The 27,839-nt window shown below is 37.9% G+C and overlaps 1 protein-coding gene across 1 annotated transcript in view; it reads right to left on the minus strand.

The window, feature by feature from the left end:
• THSD7B (thrombospondin type 1 domain containing 7B) overlaps nt 1-27,839 on the minus strand; it is a 1,055,806-nt gene that overhangs the window by 32,909 nt on the left and 995,058 nt on the right. The window contains exons 18-20 of the mRNA XM_069574436.1: nt 18,963-19,104; nt 17,525-17,640; nt 15,325-15,442 (exon numbers count right to left, since the gene is read on the minus strand). Coding sequence (XP_069430537.1) covers nt 15,325-15,442; nt 17,525-17,640; nt 18,963-19,104 — 376 coding nt within the window. The remainder of the gene's footprint in view (nt 1-15,324; nt 15,443-17,524; nt 17,641-18,962; nt 19,105-27,839) is intronic.

A 27,839-nucleotide genomic window follows, 5' to 3' on the forward strand; every position in this document is an offset into this window, starting at 1 on the left:
CATCTGTACTTTTTTTCTAGGATAAAGAAGTAGTCACTCAGCTGTGTCCAACTCTTTGTGACCCTTTGGATTGTAGCCTGCCAAGTTCCTTTGTCCATGGGATTTTCCAGGCAAGAGTATTGGAGTGGGTTGCCATTTTCCTCCTCCAGGGGATCTTCCTGATCCAGGGATTGAACCTGTGTCTTCTTTATCTCCTGCACTGAAGGCAGATTCTTTACCCACTGAGCCATTGGAGAAGCCCAACATGACCTAGATGGGTAGGGTGGGGTGGGGTGGGAGGGAGGCTCAAGAGGAAGAGGCTATATGTACACCTACGACTGATTCCTGTTTATGTATGGTAGAAAACAACACAATATTGTAACTATCCTTTAATTAAAAATAAATTAAAAAGATGTGATATATATATAATATATATAATGGAATATTACTAGGCCATATAAAGGAACAAAATTGGGTTATTTGTAGTGATATGGATGGATGGACCTAGAGTTTGTCATACAGAGTAAAGTAAGTCAGAAAGAGAAGAACAAATATTTTATATTCTGTTTAACTGGCTAATATTAATATTCAATAAGAAAACTTTGTTTATAAATGCATCAGAGTATAAAAGGTACTTGCTGTACCTTAAGTTTCTGTGAGGTACTATCTTTTAATAAGTTCCTTTTTAAATCAGGAATCTTATAAACTAAATGATCAGAGAAAGTATCCCACCATTAGGCACTTTACCCACAATTCCTGAAGTTGCAAATATAATATCTAGCTACATGGAATACAAGGAGTCCTGCCATTTCCAGTGGTCTCTGGAATTCTAAGCATCATATTGGATGTAATACTCAACCATGCACCATTCTCTCAGCATGATTATTCTAAAAGGGACTTTTAAGGACTGAAGACTTAAGGAATTGTTTTGATGACAGTGATTTTCATGTGAGAGGTAAGACAGTAGAGAATGTAGCCAAATGCAAGGTATTTAAAATTATGATCTGTTGTAGAATATGAGAAAGATCATTTTAAAATAGCTGATGTATGATACAAAGAAACCTGGACTTGGCATCAAAATTCTCTATTTGGAAACAGTTCTTTCAAATTAACAGCTCGTAAATGATGTGACTGTATGAAAGTACTTTAACTTCTCTAAGCATAAAGTTCCTCTTCTGTAAAATCAAACTAAGTACACAGATAGTCTTCATATGAGGATAATTCACATTGGGGAAAATGTCACTTAAAATTAGGTTATTTCAAATAGGAATTACATTATTTTAAATAAATAATAAATATCTAAATGGGATTTATTTTGGAACTAAAAATATGCAAGTGGGTTCATTTTATCTAATATCAACTACTGCTATCATTATCTAATATCAATTATATTCATTTTATCTAGTATCATTACATGAAGATAATTACAACTATGTAGTTATTAACACACAGAATAAATATTGATATTTCTTACATAATTTTATGATGACCCTATGAAAAGTTTATTGTTATCACATCTGGGTTTCATAGTTTGGTCATAGAACCTTTTTATTTTAGTTACTTTTCATAAATTTTCTCAAGAGCTCCCTTTAATCTTTGGTGTACAGACTGCCTGATTTTGTGCCCCTTTCTTAGGGGTACACATTCCATTTACAGCTAGACATGTACCAGCAAATACCCTGATGCAGTGGCAGAGCACATGTATTACTCCAGGAGGCTCACTGACTGGGGGATGGCTTTACAAGTGGTCAGGTCATCAGTGGGTATTTTGATACTATGAGGAGTTCTGCTTCCTACAGATCTTACAATTATGCTGATTTAGATGAAGACTAAGGAGATGATGAGGACTCCTTGGACTAACCTCATGTTGGTTATATGAATGAAAATACACCATATAGAAACTACAAGATATCTGAAGTATAGTAGGTGCTGGCTAAGTCTTAATATTTTTATTTTATTTTTAATTTAAATTTATGTATTTTAATTGGAGGCTAATTACTTTACAATATTGTATTGGTTTTGCCATACATCAACATGAATCCACCATGGGTGTACACGTGTTCCCCATCCTGAACCCCCTCCCACCTCTCTCCCCATACCATCCCTCTGGGTCATCCCAGTGCACCAGCCCCAAGCATCCTGTAACATTTATTTTGACAACTACTATTTTATATCAGTTCCTTGACCGGGCCCTGGAACAAGTCTGTAATGGGAATATAAAGTATGATACTCATGTTCTACTGGGCTTTATAACAAGAACTGCACACAACTATGAAGTCTGTAATGATTCAGCCTGGTCCCAACAAAACTACTCCACCCTGGCCTGCACTCCTCTGACCTCAGTGTAAGAGAGAAGGTTGCTGCCATCTACATCCTCATGCAGCCAATCTGAGAAAGAGAGAAATTTCTTGGACACTTTCCAACAGACAACTCTTGTTTGGGTTTCTGAATCTATTTGAAACCTGAATTCAATAGTTGATATAGACAATATGTTTAATGGATAATACCAATGAGATATAGAAACTGACGCTCTTATTCATCTATACTTCAGGCTATAAAAGAGAGAAAAGCATTGGTTTTAAAGTACGTTTCCAATTGAACAAAGACCTTAGCTTACAGTAGGTTAAGTTTGCTTACAATTCTCTCTAAAGCTTTTCCTCTCCTCTCTTGAGGAATACTGAAAACTCATTATAAGCAACAGTGATACTAGGCCTACTATTAAATTAGCAATAATTTCTGGCAATTAAGGAAAAAGGATTGCCTGATGAGACTTCCAGAAAAAAAAAAAAAAAGATAATGCAGCATGCTAGCTGTAACACATGCGTGTACATGCACATATGAATACATGGAACCCTAAGAGAGGCCAGTACTACTACCTACACACAAGTTTAAAGGAGATTGGACCAGATCACACTCCCATTGAACTCAGCAGTAGTCAGGCTTCACTCTGAGGCTCCACTGACAAAGGGAAGGTATGGGAAACTTTAAGCAGTAAAAGAATTCCTCAAAACTGGTTACATATTTGTCAATGCATATATTCATAAAAAGAGAGAGTCAAATGCAGTGGTTCTCTGTTCTGACCATACTTTCAGGTCCAGGTAGCCAACCACCAACACTGTAACAGGGAGAGGCTCTAAACAATGAAGCCCTTGACTAACTGACAGATACTGATGGAATTAGCTAAAAATCATGATTTTGATAGCTCTGGACAATTTGAATAAGACCAAGCAAACAATGCAAATATGTTTGTATAGGAAACTGGAAAGGAAACAAGAATAATAGAGCATATGAAGAACACACTTATTTAACTTTAAACAGATCATTAAATAAAATGTCTAAGCACTTCACATGAATATACTTATATACTCCAATGCACCACAGACATAAGAAATACAAAAACATCAGCATGTGATGCCACTTTCCGTTTAAAGAATGTGATTTGAAAATTATTATTACAAGTTTGCTTTCCACCTAGGAATTGTTTGTTTTAATATGAGTTAAATTTTCAAGGCAGGTGCACAGTCATTGGCAGGGAATTGTCCTCCTGAGCTGACATCTATAGGGGCTGGCTCACCTACACCACAGAGGATGATGTTCAGGGTCACTGACCTTAAGGTGATGATGGTCCTTCTTGGTGGTTCAGTCACTAAGTCATGTCTGACTGTGATGATGGTCCTTCCTGACATGCACTAAAAAATTAGGTTACTGAATAAAATGTTTCCGCCTTTAAGTATTTTCTCTTATGAATTAATTCTTAAAATTTTGGCACCTAATATTTTGACTACCTAATATCAAGGCTGTATATTGTGACCCTGCTTATTTAACTTACATGCAGAGTACGTCATGTGAAATGCTGGGCTGGATGAAGCTCAAGCTGGAATCAAGATTGCTGGGAGAAATATCAGTAATCTCAGATATGCAGATGACACCACCCTTACAGAAGAAAGTGAAGAGGAACTAAGGAGCCTCCTGAAGAGGGAGAAAGAGGAGAGTAAAAAAGCTGGTTTAAAACTCAACATTCAAAAAACTAAGATCATGGCATCTGGTCCCATCATTTTGTAGCAAATAGATGGGGAAACAATGGAAACAGTGAGAGACTATTTTGGGGGGCTCTGTAATAACTGCAGAATGTGACTGAAGCCATGATGTTAAAAGATACTTGTTCCTTGGAAGAAAAGCTATGACAAACCTAGGCAGCATATTCAAAAGCACAGACATCACTTTGCTGACAAAAGTCTATATAGTCAAAGTTAACGGTTTTTCCATAGTCATGTATGGATGTGAGAGTTGGACCATAAACAAGGCTGAGTGCCAAAGAATTGATGCTTTCGAACTTTGGTGATAGGACTCTTGAGAATCCCTTGAACAGGAAGTAGATCAAACCAGTCAATCCTAAAAGAAATCAGTCCTGAATATTCATTGGAAGGACTGATGGTGAAGTTCCAATACTTTGGCCACCTGATGTGAAGAGCCGACTCATTGGAAAAGACCCTGATACTGGGAAAGATTGAGGGCAGGAAGAGAAGGGGGTGACAGAAGATGAGATGGTTAAATGGCATCATCGACTCAATGGACATAAATTTGAGCAAACTCTGAGAGACAGTGAAGGACAGGGAAGCCTGGCATGCAGCAGTCCATCGGGTCTCAAAAAATCAGACACGACTGAGCAACTGAACAACAACCTAATATTAATCAGTAGAAAATACTAGCAGATGACAAAATATATGAAAAAGAAACAAAGGGATACTATCAAAAATGTTAATGGCTGGTCATGCCAATCTATTAACCAATTTTAATCACATATGTTTCTGTGGTTAAGGCAATTTATTGTATAATTCTACTGGTCATTATAAAAGTATTCCTCATTATGGAGGAAGGGCCTAAATTAATTGAGTGAATACAGTGTTCTAGGATATAAAGATGATATAGCATATTATTGCTTAGTTCTTTTCTCTTCCTACATCTGATTTCTTTGCCTCCCTTCACCTGAAAGCACCCACTCTCCCCATGCCCCTCAAATCTATCACTTCAACAAGAATCCCAGTCTCATATTTCATATGTGGTAAACTGAAGCCCAGAGACATTAAATAATTAGCTGAGTCACACAACAAGAAGGATGATAACAAAAAATAGGTCAAATTCCAAAATCATCTGTTTTCCAACAAATTTTATCTGGTCCAAGTCAGGTATCAGATGATATCTGTTCAAGGCCACTTGAACAAGTTTGAGAAGTACACTTAGGTCTACCGTCTGCAATAAATGTGTTACCTATATTCATGTGGTTCATTTTTCGTTTAGAAAAAAATGGTAATTAAAATTATGTCACTAGTACTTTCTCTGTGACAACTCATTCACTTTTGGGTATTTGTCAGAGTAAATTTCCAAAAGGAGCAGGAAGTTAGATTGTATATAAAATGCTCAGTTAATTTCAGGCAGTTCTTTCTGCTGGACATCTGTTTTTTACTACTTTTCACAAACATCACCAAGGAATTTTTATCCAAATTTATTTTTAAGTGCCAAGTTTAAGTATACAACCTGTAATGACATGGATTTGGGATCAAGGTTCTTTTCTTTTCTTTTTTTTTTTTTTTGGTTATTTTCTAATGTAACAGGGTGGAGAAAAATTATTGTCTTGAGCTGCTAGTTAAAGATGGATCTTCAGCATATGTTTGACATCACGAGAGACAGAAGATGCAGTAATATTCCTGCATTCAGAGCTGGAGTCCCTGAAAGTTAAAGTCACTCAGTCATGTCCAACTCTTTGCGACCCCACGGACTATACAGTCTGTGGAATTCTCCAGGCCAGAATACTGGAATGGATAGCCTTTCCCTTCTCCAGGGGATCTTCCCAACCCAGGGATCGAACACTAGTCTCTTGCATTGCAGGCAGATTCTTTACCAGCAGAGCCGCAAGGGAAGCCCAAGAATACTGGAGTGGGTAACCTATCCCTTCTCCAGCAGATCTTTCTGACCCAGGAATTGAACTGGGGTCTCCTGCATTGCAGGTGGATTCTTTACCAACTAAGGAAAGCCCCAAGTTTCCCCTATAGAGGGACTCCTTGACTTGTCTAAAAATTGCTACAGGCACCCAGACATCTTTTATCCTAAAGAACACTCAGGTTAGGCAAGGCTAAGATTTCATAAGTTATTCAGAGTAAAAGAGACCAGCTCCAGCCATGACCATGTATTTGGGAGTGAGGTTAGTGGAGCAAGGAAGTAACAAGACCACATTTTAGAGGGTAAGATAGACCACAGTATCACAGAAGAGAGGTGGGTCTGTTAAGGGCAGAAGATTAGGCAATTTTGCCTTTGCTTGGAAATAGAGTTCCAGATTTTTCCATAATAGTGAGTATGCATTCTATCTGTTGAAACATAGTAAAAGAAAGAGAGTCTAGAAAAAACATCTATCTCTTCTTTACTGACTATGCCAATGCCTTTGACTGTGCGGATCACAAGAAACTGTGGAAAATTCTGAAAGAGATGGGAATACCAGACCACCTGACCTACCTCCTTAGAAATCTGTATGCAGGTCAAGAAGCAACAGTTAGAACTGGATGTGGAACAACAGACTGGTTCCAAATAGGAAAAAGAGTATGTAAAGGCTGTATAATGTCACCCTGCTTACTTAACTTCTATGCAGAATATATCATGAGAAACGCTGGGCTGGAGGAAGCACAAGTTGCATTCAAGATTGCCAGGAGAAATATCAATAACCTCAGATATGCAGATGACACCACCCTTATGGCAGAAAGTGAAGAGGAACTAAAAAGCCTCTTGATGAAAGTGAAAGAGGAGAGTGAAACCATTGGCTTAAATCTCAACATTCAGAAAACTAAGATCATGGCATCTGGGTGCATCACTTCATGGCAAATAGATGGGGAAACAGTGGAAATGGTAACAGAATTTATTTTCTTGGGCTGCAAAATCACTGAAGATGCTGACTGAAGCCATGAAATTAAAAGACACTTGCTCCTTAGAAGAAAAGTGAAGACAATCCTAGACAGCATATTAAAAACCAGAGACATTACATTGCCCACAAAGGTCTGTCTAGTCAAAGCTATGATTTTTCCAGTAGTCATGTATTGATATGAGAGTTGGACCATAAAGAAAGCTGAGCACCAAAGAACTGATGCTTTGGACAGTGATGTTGGAGAAGACTCTTGAGAGTCCTTTGGACTGCAAGAAGATCCAACCACTCAATCCTAAATCAGTCCTGAATATTCATTGGAAGGACTGATGCTGAAGCTGAAACTCCAGTACTCTGGCTACCTGATGTGAAGAACTAACTCATTGGAAAAAACCCCAATGCTGGGAAAGATTGAAGGCAGAAGGAGAAGGGGATGACAGAGGATGAAATGGTTGGATGACATCACTGACTCAATGAACATGAGTTTGAGCAAGCTCCAGGGGTTGGTGATGGACAGGGAGGCCTGGTGTGCTGCAATCCATAGGGTTGCAAAGAGTTGGACATGACTGAGTGACTGAACTGATTCTAGTTGCTTATTTTCAGTTCCATTCCCAACAATCACATTTCAAACCCAATGTGTCAAAACTTAAGAGATCACTGTAAATACACAGCAGAAATACCCTCAATGAGGCTCTCCCCATGGGATGCAATACAAGAAGGTCACAGAAAGTGATTCTGGCAGTCATAAAGCTCTTCTGTGCATCAGACTCACACTTTCCCTATCTAGAAGGTTGGTTCCCCACAGCTATATTCAATTAGATGGACTAGATAATATATAACATTGTCAATTAGGAAACAAGTATACATTTAGGAGGCTTACAATTCAGAGAGTCTTAAAACCCTCACTGCCCTTTGTGTTTCAACCTGTGATCCATTTCTTCTGCTTGTTCTTAAATATCCCTATAAATTGTGAGAATTTTTATAAAATAACCTAGTAACCAACCCAGGGCCATGTACTTAACGCAAACACTTACATATACAGTGTCAGATGTGGAGGGGCACAATAGAGAAAATGGGGCTTAGGATAAATCTGAAAGTGAAAGTGAAGTCGCTCAGTCGTATCCGACTCTTTGCCGCCTGGTGAACTATAGCCCACCAGGCTCCTCAGTCCATGGGATTTCCTAGGCAAGAATACTGGAGTGGGCTGCCATTTCCTTCTCCAGAGGATCTTCCCAACCCAGGGATTGAACCTGGGTCTCCCTCATTGCAGGCAGACGCTTTACTGTCTGAGCCACTAGGGAAGTCAACTTGAGTTCAAATCTTTCCTCTGCAACTGACAAGCTGCGTGACCTTGAGCGGGTTAATTGCCTGTCACCTTACCTGTACAATTATGGCTATAATTTCATAATACTTTCATAAAAAGTTATTCTAATACTCCTGACACCAATAACTGCCTTTGGCCAATAGATACTAAAAAGTAGTTATTCTAATATTCATCATTTTACAGATAAAAAGTTCAAGTGAGGTCTGCAAATTGTGGCTCAAGAGTCTTACAACTTGCCTTTGGAAAAGCCACCTTGAAAACTAGATATTCTCGTCTAGTCTTTATTTTTTTCCATTCTACAATTTAGCCCCTTGTTCCTTGTCATAGGAACTAATTGTTTGATATAGTAAATAAGTTTGAGCTGTTATACCTATTGGACTGTACATGATCAAGGATACTACAGTGATCATAATTTATCCTGACACTAGAAATGAAGGTTACTGGCTTGCCTTATAAAATCTTTAAAAAAAAGAAAAATGAAAAAGCTGGAATCACAAACTTTTGATTCTCTGCAGTTAATATAAAATTATTTTTTCATTATGGGTTAGAGTTGACAGGATAATCATATGCCATCTGGGACACACAAGCAGCAGGCTGGATTACACAGTGTAGAAAAATACTATAAACTCATGCGCACTGAATTAAAATATGAAAGAGGGACAAATCATAAGGGGTTAATAACTCTCTTGGAATATTATCAGTTAAAATAATAATTATGAATAATTCATGATATGCTAAATTTAGGGAGTTCAGCGTAAAACTGAATGGATGAAAATTCAACAAAGAACATGACTAATCCAAATAAGCTCTTCTATTACATGCTTTGATCTTCGAAATCTATCTAAAAGGATCCCTTAGTGGAAACCTAGAATTGGTCTCTCTTTAACATGAAATAAATTAGATTCAAGCTATTCTGACCTTGAAATCTTTAACACAATTAGAAGGTATATGCCAAGCATCAGATGCACATTAAAGACATAATCCAGACTTTGGGAAATAAAGAGCTCATTTCAAAATATCCTCTTAGATCAAGGTAGTTCTTTGGTTTAGATGGCAAAGTGTGGCTCTAGGGAAGCTTCTGGAACACCCAGCTTACCAGGATTTGCCTGACAACCCAGTGACTTCCTAAAAGGAGACAATTGTGTGCATTTGCTTTTGATAAAGAAGTCAGCAGAGAGCAGCAGGTGCTGAAGGCAGACTCCCAAGCAACTTGTTTGCATACGTGAATGTGACTAAATAAACTCTGTCTCCTCTTGTGGTCCCTGCCCCACTGCCATTACTAGTTGGAAAAAAGAAAGTGGCTCATATGAAAGACAGCTGCGGGCACACCGTTTTAGAAGAGACAAGGCACAGATGTTTTTCAATGATAGCTTCCAACCTTTTCAGCGCCAAGAATTTAGTCTCTTAAGAAACAAGCTCATCTGTGCCACATGTTGTGGCTTTTGACTATTCACTGTTTGTTGCTTTCAGCTTGTGCTGCATGGGGATTAAGGCATGGTTTAAATACAGAGTTCTCTATCTGCCAGGGATTAGTGATCAGGGGAGAGCAGTGCTGGAAGACTAGACCTGGAAGGCTGGAATGGGGAGGTAGCTTGAGGGCTGGTGGGATGGAATAGAATAGAATAGACTGGAATAGAATGGATAAAAGGAATAGAACAGAACCCATGAAGAGCCTAAAAATTCAAGGGCTGTGTGTCCTATTCTTTGTACTTTTCATTTTATTTCTTAAAGACTGGGCACAAATAAATCAGAAAAATAGTCCTTTTCATATTGTTGTCTGGAGGTCCCGATATACAGCCTTGGATGCAACAGGTATGCAAAAAAGGCTTGTGAGATTAAACCCTGAAAAGCTAGTGAAGTAAACACCAATGACATGAATAGCATCACTTTGTCACTGAATTCTGACAGAAATACTTCCTTTGTGGCCTCTCTTCTTTCATCCCTCACTTCCCTGCAAATACTTGTTATTCTCCATCTCATAACTTTTTTGTTTTAACATAGCACTTATTGATGCATGTTACCTCTGTGTATATTTACTTATTTATTTGTCATCTGCCTGTCTTTCTCATCATTACCATCTAGTTCTCTACTAGAATATTAGTTTTATGAAGTCAGGGGACTTTGTTTCCCTGGGATCTTATCCTTTCTATACACAGTGTGTTTTTAGCTCCTGGGAGAATGCCTGGCTTTGGGGAAACTTCCAATGAGTAGTTATGAAATATGTGAGTAAACTTCTCTACAGCCCTGCCTTCAAGAACAGAAGTGAGAATAAGAGCATCTCCATGTAATTTCTTTTCCATAGTATCGCTTTTGACAATGAAAGTATACACCAGTTGGTGTCAGGATAATAGGTGTAAACTTCATACATTTTGATTGAATAAAGAAAGAAAATGGAGTACATATACATTTAGATTCCTGGAGGGTTTGCCAAATATCAGGATTATGGAATATTTTTTAAAAGACATTATTACGTCTTAATTTAGGAGATCAAAGCATCTAAAGGTCAAGAAAGGATTCCCAAGAAGTTATCCTAGCAGACCCCTAGAAGCTAGCTGGAAATGATTTGTAACTAGTACTATATTTATGTGCAGTAGAAGCTATCACATGACTTCCAAGTGCTTTGTGCAATTCATTCTGTGCCTTAGTTCACACAGTGACTTTCCTTAGGGAACTTTTGAGTGTTTTTTATTCTAAAGATTAGAAAAGATGAATTTAAGTTCAAACTCTAATTGCCTAGAAATCTCCAATAGTAGGATTCAGACTTGGAAAGGGCTTTGCCTTGTTTTTGCTTTTCTACTAGACTAAAAAGGTCTGATGAGTCCACAGCACTAACAGAACTCCTTAAAAAAATCAAAGTAATATTTTATGGTACTGAACTTACAATTTGGGGTCCCGTTTTCAAAGGTTGTGTATCATAAGCTTCATAACATGAAGATCTGTCATGTTTCACTGACTTTGTATAGCGGCAGAATTTAGATTTGGGGACAAAAACAATGTGTTCCTTGCACTGAACACATTCTGGATTAATGATACCTAAGACTTATGATGTCAATTAGAGAGAGAGGAAAATAGCCACTAGCAGGGTTTGACTTCCTTTGGGCTTGTGATCAAGTCTGCAAGCTCTTCCCCTTCCAGCTTTCCCCCTATGGTCCAGAACCACCTGTGTGTTCTCAATCACACAGTCATGTCCAATTCTTTGTGACTCCATGGACTATAGCCCTCCAGGTTCCTCTGTCCACGGGATTCTCTAGTCAAGAATCCTGGGGGCGGGGGGTTGCCATACCTTTCTCAAGGGGATCTTCCTGACCTAGGGATCAAGCCCATGTCCCCTGTGTCTCCTGCACTGGAAGGTGGATTCTTTACCACTGTACCACCTGGGAAGCCCACAGAACCACGTGGGCAATAACAAATGTTAGCTGAGACTTCCCTGATGTGCCAAAAAACTCAAACAAGATCACTGATTCCTTAGACAGATATGAAAATTGATCCAATTTATACATATTAAAGTAGTAGCGAGTGATAGTGGGGTAACAGTGAGATATTCCATGGAAGGCAAAGTGTAAGGAAGCAGACACTCAAGATTATGACTGAAATATACTACATTGCAGCAGAGAACCAATATGATAACAGAAGGTTGTGGGAACAGACAGACAGGCACTGTGAGATCCTACAGGTCCTGTGGTCTGTGCTCACCATACAGGACTTCATCCTTTCTCTGCTTTTTTATGCGACTTGTTACCCCTGTGAGAGTCATACCTCCTGGCAGAGCATAAGACTACAGGCCTTCTGGCTGTGGGATAATCAGGGTGGCTCACCCTGGACAGGGTAGCAACCAGTTATTCACATTGCTAATGCAAATAATTAGTGCTCTGTTACTTAGTGCTTTCATTTCCACATATTATTACCTACTTGCTTGGTGTCTGTTGTCCCTCAACTAGATTGTAGATATCAGGGGATCATGGGAATCAGGAAATTGTCTTTTTTCCCCTCACTGCTTTACGTCCAACTCATTGTACTATGAATGGCACATTAGTATTTATTTAGTGGATAAATGACTCAAGTCAGTAGAAAAACAATTATTCAGATTTGCCTTTTCAAAACATTGCTTAGGTTGCGATTTTAATGTATGGACTTTGAGTGGGGTGAAGGATGAGATGTGAGAGGAGAGCAGGTGATGAGAGAAAGTGAGTCTGTGGGATAATCTTTATAAAATCTGAGGGAGTCTCTGATAAAACTCTCTCCTGCTGGTGGGTAGGAGGGTGGTGATGAACATTAGCATACAATAAACAACGATGCTGTGTCAGATACTGTGCTCTATGGCTACATATACTTCCTAGCATTTAATTCTCAAATCCTAAACAAAGCCTCTAATGTGCATGAATTCCATTTTAGAGATGAAGAAGCTGAGACTCAGAAAGAGTAAGTCATTTGCCTAAAAAGCTACAATTCAAACCTGGATTTACCCAATCTTAAAGTGGATGCCTAACTGGAAACTACACCATGCTGCCAATCAGAATAATTGAGAAAATAGTTTAGGTCACTCACTGAAATCTTGGTCATAAGATTTACCACTTGGTTTCCTGATGTGCTTCTACAGGATCTCAGATGTGCAGGAAATGGCATGTTGTTATCACTGGGCATTGTGAGCCTCATATTTTCATTTCGAGTGATGCTCTTTGAGGAAGTAAATTTCAATTTCCTTAGCTACGTTTTCCTAACACATATCCTGAGTACTGCTGTCAGCTCTGTTCTCTCCAGGCTCTGAGGGGTTCACAAAGGAGCCCCTCTTCCATGCTGTATCCTGCCTCAGTTCCTCAGACAATCCCAACTAAGGCAGAGAAGTATTAATAGTTCCAGCATATTCATTTGTGAGTAGCTTAGAGATGAGCCCATATCCCAGTGCCAGTGGTCCAGTCACAGAGCATCTAAAAAGCTCCTTCCAACTGTCGTTGTTTGGTGATCAGATCCAGGGTTTTTAGCCCCATCTCCCTACCAGATTCCATGATTCCTGCAACATGCAGTTCTTCCTTCTCCTCCTCTACATTGTGATTACCTATATAGCAGGCTTTTCCCTAGGCCCCTACTCCAAATTTCTGTCATTTACTTTGCTGCTGCTAAGTCACTTCAGTCGTGTCCGACTCTGTGCGACCCCATAGATGGCAGCCCACCAGGCTCTCCTGTCCCTGGGATTCTCCAGGCAAGAACACTGGAGTGGCTTGCCATTTCCTTCTCCAATGCATGAAAGTGAAAAGTGAAAGTGAAGTCACTCAGTCATGTCCAACTTTTAGTGACCTCATGGACTGCAGCCTACCAGGCTCCTCCGTCCATGGGATTTTCCAGGCAAGAGTACTGGAGTGGGTTGCCATTGCCTTCTCCGGGTCATTTACCTTAGATAAACTATAATTCTTTTGGGGGATCAGAAACCTATCCTAAACCTCAGCTCTGTGCTTTCCTGGTACACTCTCCTTGTTCTCTTTACATGTACACATGTCTTGGTCCCTACTTTAGCCTAATGGTTCAAGTGCCATCCATGTTGCCATTTACCTCCCAAGCACCAGTTGCCTTCTGCATTCCCTGCCATTGTGCAATACTTACCTGGGAACCTTGGTATTAATTGCTATTTGTTCAGCAAAGGTTTATTCTCCCTTTCCTCCATAGGAACTGTTTCCTCCATAATACTGTTGCTAAGAAGTGATTGATCACCCAGAAACTACATTTCCTGCTCTGCTATCTTGCACTGAACTGAAGAAATGGGACCAAATTTTATTCAGTAGAATAAAGACAGTAGAGATGCATACAACTTCTACCCTGATCCATGAAAACCTCCACAGGACCAACTTGATATTACCTTCCAGAAAAATTTGATTATGTTAAAGTGGTAGGGCCTCCATCAACCTGTGTTCTTGATGGACTCTGTGAAGCAGAAACTATCGTCCCTTTATGTGAGTGAAAAATTAGTCTCTAACACATGGTACTAGGAACTTCCTTGGTAGCTCAGCTGGTAAAGAATCTGCCTGCAATGCAGGAGACACTGGTTCAATTTCTGTGTCATGAAGATTCTCTGGAGAAGGGATATGCTACCTACTCCCGTTCTGGGCTTCCTTGGTGGCTCAGATGGTAAAGAATCTGCCTGCAATGTGGGAGGCCTGGGTTCAATCCCTGAGTTGGGAAGATCTCCTGGAGGAGAACATAGCAACCCACTCTAGTATTCTTGCCTGGAGAATTCCCATGGACAGAGGAGCCTGGTGGGCTACAGTCCATAGGGTCACAAGGAGTTGGACACGACTGAGCGACTAAGCACATCACAGTATGATACAAAGTCACTGTTATTAGGGGGTTACCTGATACAGGAGCCAGTTTGACTTATATAACACACACTTCTTCCAAAAACCATGGAGGTCAACATTTTTTGAGTTTGTTGAACTTAGGACCTTCAGCATAAACACCATCTCACAGGGCCAGTGCCCCCTCTGGTGTCTGCCACTGTTACCAGGCCAGTTCTTCACCCTCTGCCCTGTACTACTCAGCCATAAAAAAGAACAAAATAATGCCATATGCAGCAACATGGATACAATTTGAGATTATCATACTAAGTGAAGTAAATGAGAAAGAGGAAGACAAATACCATATGATATCACTTATATATGGAACCCAAGATACGACAGAAATGAACATAGAGATCAGCTTTGTGGTTTCCAAGGGGGAGTTTGGGAGGGAAGGAGTGGGAGTTTGGGATTAGCAGAGATAAACTATTATACATGGAATGGATAAACAACAATGTTCTACAATTTAGCACAGGGAGCTATATTCAATATCCCATGCTAAGCCATAATGGAAAAGAATATTTAAAAAAAGAAGAATGTCCATATGTGCATAACTGAGTCATCTTGCTGTATAGCAGAGATGGACACAACACTGTAAGTGAAGTATACTTCAATAAATAAAATACAATAAAACAAAAGGACTGTTAAGAAGTCAGGCTCCCTTTCTCTGCTCCCCTGGGTCAGCCTCATGTGGCCAACATGCCTTATGCCCATTTATCAAGCTATGACATACAAAGAGATACTTAAAAACTGAACTGTTTCATGGGAACCAACACAGGAAAGCCACATACCTCTGAGGCCACAAGTCTGTGAGCACTCTGTCCAAGCTGTCCATCCCGAGAGCTGACAGTTGACCACACACTCCACCAGGCAGTGAAGGTTCATCCTCTGCGGCTTCTCCAAGTTACGCTGCAGATGGGAAGGAAATATGATTGTACTGGAGAATTCATCACAACATCAAATCAAATCACTATCCTTTTGTGGGATAATAATCTCTATTCTGTGGGAATAATTTTGCTATGTTTTTGTGAGAAAAATAGCCTGGCTTATTGAAACTGATGGCAAGTCTAAAAAAATGATGATCCTTACTTCATGACATAGAAACTTGTCAGTCCAAATTTCTTTTGATAAAACCTTCAACTTTAGAATAGACCCACATTTAAGGGACCAGGAAAGCAGGCAATTATGTCACACAGAGATCTGTCCTGTCACTCAGCCAGCAAGGAACCAGAGGGATGACTCAGTGCTAAATTCAGGCACCTTGCCCTCTGGATAGACCAATATATATAGAGAGCTCACACTAACAGCAACCTAGGCTAAACAATAAGTAGAAAAATAAAACTGAAATCAACAACCCATCTAAAGTTCATAAAAAAGACCAATTAACTAAAAACATACACATGATCTTAATCAAGGGAAAAGTTGATGATACTGTTTCTTTCCCTCTTGTCCTCTCTTAAACCCACATCTAGGCAAAATCACACATTTTCTAATGGCCAGTGTAGAAGAGGTCTTAGTGAAAGAGTAAATCATCCAAGAGACACAGAAAGAATACCAAAATATTCAGTTTTAGGAATTGTACATTATGTGATTGAGGAAAATGCTAACATTCAATATATGGACATGTTAGCAATGTCCATTCTGAGCTAAAATTATTGATTACAGCATGATTACTTACTATATGGGCAAACTAGAAATGACCACGTAAGATCTTTGATCCACTTGAGATATGTGGGTATTCTGCTTAGGTTAATAATTTGGGACTTTAAATATTTGTTGAGCATGTGGTATTTAGAAAGAAGATAAACTAATTTTCTATTAATGAATAGCGTACACTGCTTTTATATCAAAAGGAAAGATTTACTATGTACACGAAATGTATATTTTTGACTTATTTGAGTTGTTGTAGGCTGGCGATTTATTTTTCTTGAAGTAGACAACAGTCTTGAGAGGGAGATGAAACAAAATGTTAAAATAAATCACTGACACTTGTTAGACAGAACTCTGTATTAGCCAGTCGCAGAATTTCATTAAAAGGAACATCTGATTTTACATGGTCTAGTTTCAGGGGTACTGTTGGTCCATGGTGATACTGTTGGTTGAAAGAGATGTTATGGTAATACTTAATAAAGTTAACTCAGGATCAGTGAGGAGGTTTTGTTCTGATAATTTTAATTGTCACTTGTGGACTCTACTTATCTAGGGAGAATAAGACAACTTTTATTTTGTCAGTTTGCTAAAGACATTCCCGTGAAACCTGAGTTCACTGACCCCACACATTTCCAATTATTCCAAAGACTGTTTTAGTGATTCTTATAATGTGATAGCATATGGTCATCTTTGTTTCTAAACTGCCATCATAGTGCATTTCACTTACATGTTGGGGAGGAAATGTCAACATTTGGGAAGAGATTTGATTATAGCTTTTGTCCAAATTCCACATATTTTGTGATGGGTAAAAATATAAAATTACAAAAATTCAAAACCCACCAACTCTACCCAACTTGGTAGAGAGACATTTAGCTTATTTTAAGATGAAAAATGCACTGTGTTTATTACCTAGCAAACATTTGCCTAGCAAATTAGCAGAGTATTCTAACAGCAAGTATCACTGTGCATCTTACATGCAAGGGACAGTGTTTCCTACTTAGGAAAACTGAATCTGCCCAATACTAAAAATCGATTTTAGAGTCAATTGATGTCAATTGTTAGTTGGCAAGCAAGTGCATTTAAATAAGTTCTTAGAAATAATGAAGAACTATATTTTTAATGAACCCATTTCTCCAATGCAAAATGACCTTTCCTGTCATTGTAAATAAGTTCAAACTTGTGAGATGTAACTGTATGATACTAGTACCTCTTACTCTAATTGAACCTAAGCGGTGATGAGAAGAAATTGGGAGGGTCATCAAGAGTAAGCATTGTGAAGGTTGCAGAAAACTATTAAAAAAAAAAAGCCATGGGTGTGGGGTACAAATACACATAACTTACCTGCTCACATTCGTCCATGGCAACGGGCTTGCCATCACTGCGCACACAGCTCAGAAGGCGGGTCCTGATGCCTTGTCCACAGGTTGCATTTTCACTCAGCTGGCATGTGCTCCACTCTACGGGCATAGGGTCACCGCACCAAGTTCCAAAGTTATTTCCATGTGAGCAAAAGACAACAAACCTTTGATTCTCTGCATCAGTGGAGAATAGTGTACACAGAATCCTAAAACCATTTCTATGTGGCTTCAAAAAGCATTATGCAATTCTTTAATTGCAAAACAATCAATCAATCAGATCACCAAATAGAAGTGAATTTGTTTTCTTGAGGTCAGAAGCCAAATAGTTTATAGAATTCATCTCATAGTTGGCTGAGGTAGGAAAAGGAAAAAAACTAAGCACAAAGGACAACAAGTTTGGAATTATCTATTTGCTGGGCGTAATTGAGAAAGAAAAATATTACAGAAATGATACTAGTCTGTGATATCAACCTGAAGATATTTTCAATGAATACATATAATTATCTAAATCATTTGGTATATTTGGTACAGTGGAGCTAAGAAAGGTACCCCCCAAAGGGAAAGAAGTCATGATTAAAAGGGCCATTTTGAAAACTCTCACTTTAATAAAATTATTCTCTCATGAGAGAAAGTTTTGTAGATTTGGCTAACTGTATTACAAACTCAACAGCTAGAGTTAGAATAAATCATCCCATAAGTAATTCTTAAAAAAATTTTTATTTTGGTGTGGGTAGAAAAAGAGATCCTCAATCATATAACAGGGGGAACCTCTCTAAGAATATTTTTCTTATTTTGTAGATGATCTAAAAGTTAAATAGGAAGAGCAAGTCCATGTATAGCAAAATCAGCATTTTAAAGATATGCTTTTTCAGTAAAGCAAATTTTATTGTATTTTTGGAAAATTAGTATGAAAACTAATGATCTAAAGGACCTTTAATGAAACAAAAGGACAAATACAACAGGTCAACTCTCACCTATAAAGACAGTCTCATAGAATTTACTAGAGGTTTTCTACGTGAGAAATCTCAGTAGTGCCACTGTGACCTCAGTGGAAAATTTGTTTCAGAAAAACACAACTGTTTTGCCCCTTGAAGCAGCTGGCCATTTGGTTATTAGTAATGAAGTCAATGCTGAGACTTAACCTGATTCCACACGTCATGGCATTCTGTGTATCATTGCTGCAGGGAACAGATCAATGTAGTCATACAGTCCTTTAGTTTCAGACACTGAACACAGTGGTATGCCGTGTCTGAATAAGGAGGTCTCTAAAATATCCCTGTCCAGTCAGGCCTGCCATTTATTCTTGGTGAGCCCCGTAGAGTGAGTACATCACAAGCTTTAGTTTCTTGAAATAATAAAAGCCATGAGAGAGCTGCATTCTAGGACAGCATGATTCCATGGTTTGTGGTTTACGGCCATACCTGTTAGATTGTACTGGAACTGGAAGCAATTTTCATTGAGAAGGCAGGGCCGCACCTGCGAGTCTTCAGCACAGGTCCTTGAGCTCAAGGAGGGCCTCAGCAGGTGTCGGGTTCTTCTCTGCATTGTGTGCGGATCACACGACTATGAAAATCAAAGAGCAGGCAGAGTGAGACAGGAACTCATGTTTGCTGATAAACTGAATGTGCTGATCTGTATACATGGAGGCACATGTACAACACCTACAGGGAAGAGACTGTTGAATAGAGTATGAAACAGAATATTTAGAAAATAAAATCATTATGGGATTCAATGTAAGTAGTGTCTGGTTTTTTCTACCTGACAGCTCTTGTTCTACATTATGATGAATAATTAGGCACGTGGGGACCATTTTCATCTGCTAAACACACTCTGTACTCTCAAATTCATTTGCCAGGTAGCAAGAGATGAAAACATTTTGAATGTATAAATGAATGAGAAAAGGAAGACAATGACCCTTATGCCTCCGGCTAGTCTAGCCCCAAAGAAATAACCACGCAGAACACTTTAATGAGAAAATATTTTTTAAAAAACAGAACAAAGAGAGGGAATTATGAAATCAGTATTGCCAATATAACAAAACTTTCCACTTATTTGGGAGGCATTATGATCCACAGAAGATTAGTCACTTCATGCAGTTGCCCGAACTTCAAAAATCTCCCACAAAAATCACTTTACTTATGGGTCTGCATGTCTTCTTATCGCCTCAATTCATATGACATTCTTGAGCCAGGTAAACCTGCCTGCCATCTGTCATCCATCTACTCTATTCACAGAGGACCTTCAGAAGCTCTCCCTACTAGAATAATCTCCTTTCCCATGTCCTATATCCTATTCTCCTCCTGCTTCTTCTTCAGAACACTAATCAAGACTTCATCATTGCCAGTCTTTCTTTTAATAATGACAAGTTCTTCTCTTCCTTCCTAAGAAACCTTCCACCCATGTTCGAGAATTATTCTACAGTATTTGATTCCAAACATAAACATATATATCACATCTGCCTTTGTATGATCATTCTTTGTTTCTTTATTACTCCATCTCCTCCTTTTCTTTATAAATTCTTTGAGGACATAATAGACCATGATTTCTACTTTCTGTGTCATGCCCTGAAAATTCTGGTATATATTTTACACAGTGGTTGTTCAGGTAACACCATTATATACAACATAATTCAGATCCAGAAATCTAGAGGCACATAGATGTTTAAACCACAGGAAAGAGAAAAGTCTCTGAATTCATGTCATCAAACCATCATTGCCATATTTGGGATTTTTTAAACTTTTATTCCTTTACCTTTTTAGACACTGTAGCAAGAACACAACCTGTAAACTTAATTTTGGCTGCTAAGCAAAGTGATAATGTTAGAATACACTGAAATATATAGAAAAATGCTACAAAATTCTCTTCTATTTTCAAATGCTTGGAGCCATTGAAACACATTTACTATTTGTGTGACTTTATAGTTGGATAATCTGTCAATACTTATAAAGTATTTTTACATTTTAACTACATCAAATTGCCTCTAGATGATCAAGAAGGGCCATTGAAGCCAGGCAATTATTCTTAATTATCTGCAAAGGAATCCCATGCTAATGCTTACAAATAATTTACTATTAATTCAGCAATTAATTTGATTGTTCTCATGAGGAATGATGACTTCAATGATTTACCAATGAAAGAAAATGAAAGCATCATAAAAGTTACTCCTGATTAGTGTTCTACTACTTTTCTACCTTAAAAAATCAATGATTGAACAAGGTCAATGTGTATAAGATTTATGAACTTGCTTAGTCTAAACCACCAAATAAAGCAAAAGAGAAAATAACACACATGAAAACATGTACACAAAATTCAAATTCTATAACTTTGAAGAATTCACTTATATATTCTATATCTCAGTTCTTCATCTAGACCTGGGTGAGAAAGGGGCAGGAACATAATTTGGTAGTTTTTAAGAGTATCTTCCCTCAAACCTCACACTCTTATCAGTCTCTACATATGCTTTTAGAATGATACTCTCTGATTGTCATTCATTCTTAATCATATAGACTTTAATTATCACTTTCTAGAAATTAATATACTGAAAATTGGCACTGCAGCTAACTCTCTTACTAATGCTATTCACAGAAACAGGCAGAGAAGGTGAATGAAATCCACAAACACAATCCAACCTAATCTCAGATGGTATATGTATATTCTACCTTATAAAAATTGCCCTAGCACTGCTAACAACTCATAAATGAATTAGTGTTTCTCTTTACTCTTTTCTCTCTGTTAGCTCTTTATAGGAAGCTCATAAAATAATGACTAGGTCACAGGCAGATGGGGGTTGGCTAAGAAAAAAATGGATGACAAAGGAGCCTTATATCTAAATGATTTCTTTATTGGATCAAAACTCTTCAAATATAAACCTGAATCTCCTCTCCCCTAGAATATTCATAAAAAGACACTGTCAACTTCCTAAATAGAGAAGTGAGAATGTGATGTGTGGATAACTAACCCCAAATCAGCTTTAAACCAATCTCATTATAAAGGGCAATGTCAGATAGCTAAAGTTTATTTGCTAGGGAAGGAGATGACCAATAAGAACCAATAGTATCTAGTATATAAGTCCTTTATGAGATTAGGTTTTTAAACTTCGAAAACCACTACTTACTTTAAAGTTTAATCTTCCAATGTAATATTGCACCTTCATACCTTTTTTCTCTCTAGCAATGAGGCCTATATCCCTGGGCCTGACCTGAGTATTTGTATTTATCTGTCAAAAGTAAACCGGATATTCCCTCTGAGAGCCTCCATTGATTTATTTGCACCCTTATAAGTGGAATCACCTTATCAAGTAAACATTTCCACTGTACTTGTATTGATATGTGTGCATTCCTTCCCATAGGCTATTTGGAGAAAGTGTGTCTTAATTTTCTTGGACATTGAGAGCCTTGTTCTGTCTCTGACAACAGTATGTAGATAATAAATGTTTGGTATAGGATAATGTTTGATTATCCTAAAAACTAAATAATAAATGTTTGGTGTAGGATAATTTGCTTCTACAAGACTGTAGAGGGCAAGTTTTGTAAACTGCCCTTAGTGACAAATGGTTAACCCTGGACTATGATCACATTGCCTAAATGTAAGGTTTCTCCATAGGTCTGCATTCTTGATAAAAAGAGAATATAATATTTTCTCTCCTTCCCATACTTTTTCCATAAAATCCAAATGACAGCTCTCAGAATAATAGAATCTACCATTAAATTAATAAATTATAACAGTAAATGAGTTTTAAACTACCCATATAAAAATGAAAGATAACTTAGATGCTATATCCTAAATAAATCCAATGAAGAATATATAATTTTGTATTTTTATAACACTGAACTATTAATATTAACAATGATAATTTAATAAAACCTGGCATAAGTCCAGGTACTTATGAATTTAACTCACTCTCTAAATTTCTTGTCTGGAGGAAAGCATGAATCCCCAAGGCCTGGCCTTGTCAGCTTTCATCAGATATTGAAACCCAAGGCTTTTCTTCTGTTAAAGAATGGAAAATTCTGAGAATTCTGAGATGATTTCTCCATTTAGCTAATTAGCCCTTTCTCTGTCTTTCACGAGGCAAAAAAGGGAATATATATGCTATGAAGTTGAGTCTTGTTTTTTTTTGAAAAAGTGGGATAAAAGATGCCAAATAGTGTAACAATGCTATGTAAGGAAAATTCCTCAGAGAGTCCGAGAAAATGGTTACAAAAAATGAAAAAAAAGTTTTTTGCATATCACAGTGCAACAAGGTGAGCAAAATCAAAACCATTTAGACCAACTACATGCTCAGTAAAATTAATGACAAGTTGTCTTCACAAACCTCAAAATTGAATAGGAGGGGACCAAGGAATGAAGTTACAGAACCTGTGTGTTATCAACATCCAGCAAGGGAAAGGAGACGGTAAAAATGGGGTGTCTGGTATGTCCCAAAACACCAAACTGGAAAACTAAACTGCAAGCAAATATAAGGAATTCATGGACAGGTTCTAGGGGCTGATGCAACCTAAATCTAATGATTTCACAACACTATAAGCCAAAACTGCCTTCCAGGACAATTTTCTGCACTGAAAAGAAACTGGTGGGAAGAATTTCCAAATTGCTCAAAATAAGAGGACTAGCAGTGAAGGAAAAGAAAGGCCAGTAAACAAAGTTGGAAGGAAAACAGATCCAGTAAATTTCATGAATCTACTAAATTTTTGACCACTCAAAGCAAACAAACAAAAGCAGAGAACCCTGGACCATGAAAATGAAATTAGGTAAAAACAAGCCTCAATCACACCGGCTTCTAAAAGTTCACAAAAATTGATTTCCCAGAAAAATAAGTGAAGAAAGAAGTCAAATTCAAATCCCAGAAAATGGTGTTAAGAGAAAAAAGTGGATGAAAGAATAACATCTCCATAGACAAGAAACTGCAGGAGAAAGACATGCATACAAAAACAGAAGAAAACTCCTATTTCAAAAATAAGTGGTTGGTCATTTCGGAAATGACAAAATATGAAAGAACACAAAAATGAAACACAGATAAAATACAAATGTTAAAGAATGAGAGAACCTATGTAAAAGATATGACCATTTAAAATTTTATTACACTTTAACATTTTAACTCATGTTGGTGGAGTATAGGGAGTGTTTTCTGTGTTATATGGACTATGGCAAATGCATAATTATGAAACATTCTGTTCTATCTCCAGTATCTTTGAAAAAGTGGATTTTTAGTATAAAATAAAGCAGATATGGATGTAAGACAGAACTTAATACTTTTAGTACATAACATGAACTCAAGAAGTATTTCATCTTCAAACTAAAGGAAATAATAGCATATATTTCAAAATTCCACTCACTGAAATGATCTAGCAGCTGTGAAACCCAGTAAGTTCAGTATCCCTGAAGTTCTTCTTGTGGCACCAAAGAGTCATTTCCACTAAAAGAAGCCAGGGATTTTTAGAGAGAAACAGCTGATTCTAAGTCTGGCAAAGAAAATGCATAAAATAGGCTTGAAACATCACACCATAGTGCATAACAAGGAGGCTAACAAAGGCCACCAGAGTCTTTACTAAAGTGTTCATAGAAAACATTTTAAAAACACTACAACTAGGACAATCTGAGCATTGGTAGAGGTGATAATGGAAAATAGTTAAAATATATCAAATATATTTAAATCTATGATTTCATTATGATACAAAAATAGTCACATATATTCAAAGATGCTAGGTAAACACCTCCTCATTGTGAAAACAGGTAAATAAACAGTGAATAAGTATTTTCTTGTCTTTTCTATTACATAATAGAGCAGTAGGTGATTAAATATCAGTTGGGGCAAAATTTTCTCCTTATAGTAGTACTCCCACAAGTAAATGAGAATGGATAATAGAATTGGAAGTTTGCCATTTTCTGTTTCCTAAATGATAATGAGTTTAAACTTTGGCCATTGATGTTAGCCAAGCACATAAAAAGCTATAACCATACATTATGTGCCTCCTGAGAAAGAGCACATCTTCTATGAAGGAGTCTTGCCAAAGACATGATTCTGATTAAGCCTTTGCATGCTATTCCCAATTCATGGGGAATTTAAGGACAGAGGAACATGTTAAACTTCACCACAAGGATGCAATTTAAGAGACATACTGGGAAATTCAGTAGAAAAGGTGACCCATTTCCTTACCAGTAAATTGCTGGGAAGGAAAAAAAAGAAAGCAATGGAAGAAGCTAGGTTAAAGGAGATTTAAAGGCATATGTAAAAACAGGCTTGAACTTAATGGCTGGCCCACTCAGACTATAGATCTAAAGGAAAGTAAGAAAAAAGATTATCATAGAAGTCTTTACAGAGTTTAATTTTACCAGAGTGAGGAGGATATAACCTGTGAAGCTCTTTGTGAGTCACTGGCAAGTTCCTATTTCCTAACCTGGGTGGCTGTTTTCAACAGTGTTTGCCTGATAACTAAATTGTACAATTTGTTTTACATGGTTTTCTGTATTTGGAGAAGGAAATGGTAACCCACTCCAGTATTCTTGCCTGGAGAATTCCATGGGCAGAGGAGCCTGATGGGCTACAGTTCATGGGATTGCAAAGAGTTGGATACAACTGAATGACTAATACTATATATATAGTATTATATATATATATAAATATAAAACATATATATATAAATAAATTCATATATATTTATATATATATAAAACAGATAACTAAGTACCTACTGTATAGCAGAGGGAACTCTACTCAATTCTCTGTAATGACCTATATGGGGAGAGAATCTAAAAAAGAGAGGATATATGTATATGTGTAACTGATTCACTTTGCTGTACTCCTGAAACTAACACAATATTATAAATCAACTATAGTCCAATAATTTTTTAAAATTAACATTTTAAAAAGTTTTAAAAATATCTATCATGCTGGGAAATTTAGATTTCTTTTCATTATGGTATTTCACAGTCTCCAGATTGCAGTTTTTCCCAAAGTATGTTATATTCTACAGTGCATTCATAGGTGCTGAGAGAAAAGAGATTCATAATCATATCCACTTTGGAAATGTTGAGCTAAATAGTCCTAAAGAAAGATTTTTGTAACATTGTTATTAAGTCATCAAAATCTATTGTCTCCTTTCTTCCAGGGCACAGGAGTGGACCATATACCTAAGGTTTCTTTGCAGGTGGGTGTGACCAGGTAACTTAGCTCTGATAAATTAAAGGTAAATGGGAGGCTATATACGACACTCCACCTCTCACCCTAAAACCTCTCACATGTTTCCTCCATGCCCTTCACCCTCTCCAGGGAGCAGGGATGCTGATGAGTAGAATGGTTTTGAAAGCCAAGCTTGAAGACAATCTAGTAGCCTGCATCCCAGGATGACTGTATGGAGCAGAGAGTATCCTTTCCCCACCAGCAAATCCTACTTAGGACTGTTTGCTCGGAGAGAAATAACATTATATTCCATTTGATCAGCTACAATTTGGGGTTATTTGTGTTTCCAAATTATCCATTACTATACTATACATTGGGCTTCCCAGTTGGCTCTAGTGGTAAAGAACCCACCTGCCAACGCAGGAAATGTGAGAGATGTGGGTTCGATCCCTGTCTTGGGAAGATCTCCCGGAGGAGGGCGCAGCAACCCACTCCAATATTCTTGCTTGGAGAATCCCATGGACCAGAGAAGCCTGGCAGGCTGTGGTCCCTAGGGTCACAAAGAGCTGGACACAACTGAAACGACTTAGCACATACTGTTGGACTGATGGGGTTGAAATCTTGGCTTAAACCTGGTTAAGTCAATTAAACTTAATTTCCTTAGAGGCAAATAGAGTAAAGCTTTTGTTTTATAGGGAGGGTGAAATAACTACACTTCCTTATAAAACCTTAAGATGTTCTTGTAAAATGTAAATCTTTTGGGGAGACAAGGCATGAGCTCTTGGAAATTGATAGCATAAAAGCAAAATCCTCCCTGAGATGATGTTTTATTCATTGGTGCAGTGCCTTGCATTTAATGTATTCCCAAAAACTATTTATTTAAAGTGAATGGAGGGAATTCCCTGGTGCTCCAGTGGTTAGGGGGAGAAGGAAATGGCAACCCACTCCAGTATTCTTGTCAGGAGAATCCCGTGGACAGGCGAGCCTGGTGGGCTGCTGTCCATGGGGTTGCACAGAGTCAGACACGACCGAAACAACTTAGCATGCATGCATGCATCGGAGAAAGAAATGGCAACCCACTCCAGTATTCTTGCCTGGAGAATCCCAGGGACAGAGGAGCCTGGTGGGCTGCCGTCTGTGGGGTCACACAGAGTCGGACATGACTGAAGCGACTTAGCAGCAGCAGCAGACAGTGGTTAGGACCCTGCTTTCACTGCTGAGGGCCTGAGTTCAATCCCCTGTTAGAGAATTAAGATTCCACAAGCAGCATAGAAAGGCAAAAAAAAAAAAAAAAAAAAAAATCTTACTAGAGGAGTTCTTAAGGATAACAATTGATTCCTATAGATAATAAATTAATTTATCAAGAACTTGCCATTCATTTGTCTTTAAATCTGCAAGTCCGTGTTTCCCAAAATGTGTTATTGCACAGTCCATGTGGACTATGTTCTCAGTTTAGTGCGTCAAAATCAGCACTTTCTAAATTGATAAAGCATAGCATGAGAAATATCTGTCATGTATTCAGGGTGAAAATAATTTCATGGAACACTTCAGATATTTATATCTGTATCTATATATAGATATCTCTCTCTCTCTTCTTCTATCTCTATATATGCACATATATGTCTCTATAAGTAAGTGACTATATACACGATCATTTGTGATATAAAATGTATTTCTTACTAAGTGCCATGGTCAAAAATATTTAGAAGCCACCAGTATAATAAAAATGGTTATCAAAATAGCTTTTCTATTAAATAGCCTGTCATGGTCATTACTGAAAAACTGTTTATTCCATGTGCTGAGTCGTTTCCGTTGTGTCTGACTCTGCGACCCCATGTACTGTAGCCTGCCAGGCTCCTCTGTCCATGGGGATTCTCCAGGCAAGAATACTGGAGTGGCTTGCCATGCCCTCCTCCTGAGTAGCTTCCCAACCCAGGTTTCCCGCCTTGCAGGCAGATTCTTTACCATCTGAGCCACCAAGGAAGCCATAGGCATCTGGTTTTCATTTTGCAAATACGAACTGTAACTTTTTTAAAGAGGTAACTGTTCAGTATTTTTCTTTATCATAAAAACTTTTTTTCTTCTTTAAACACAGGATTAATTTCAAGATGAAACAATTATTAAATTAAGTTTGTATCTAGAGAACCCACATTTATTGTATGGGGTCAAATAACACAAC

Source organism: Ovis canadensis, chromosome 2 (assembly GCF_042477335.2).
Source record: "Ovis canadensis isolate MfBH-ARS-UI-01 breed Bighorn chromosome 2, ARS-UI_OviCan_v2, whole genome shotgun sequence".
NCBI lineage: Eukaryota > Metazoa > Chordata > Mammalia > Artiodactyla > Bovidae > Ovis > Ovis canadensis.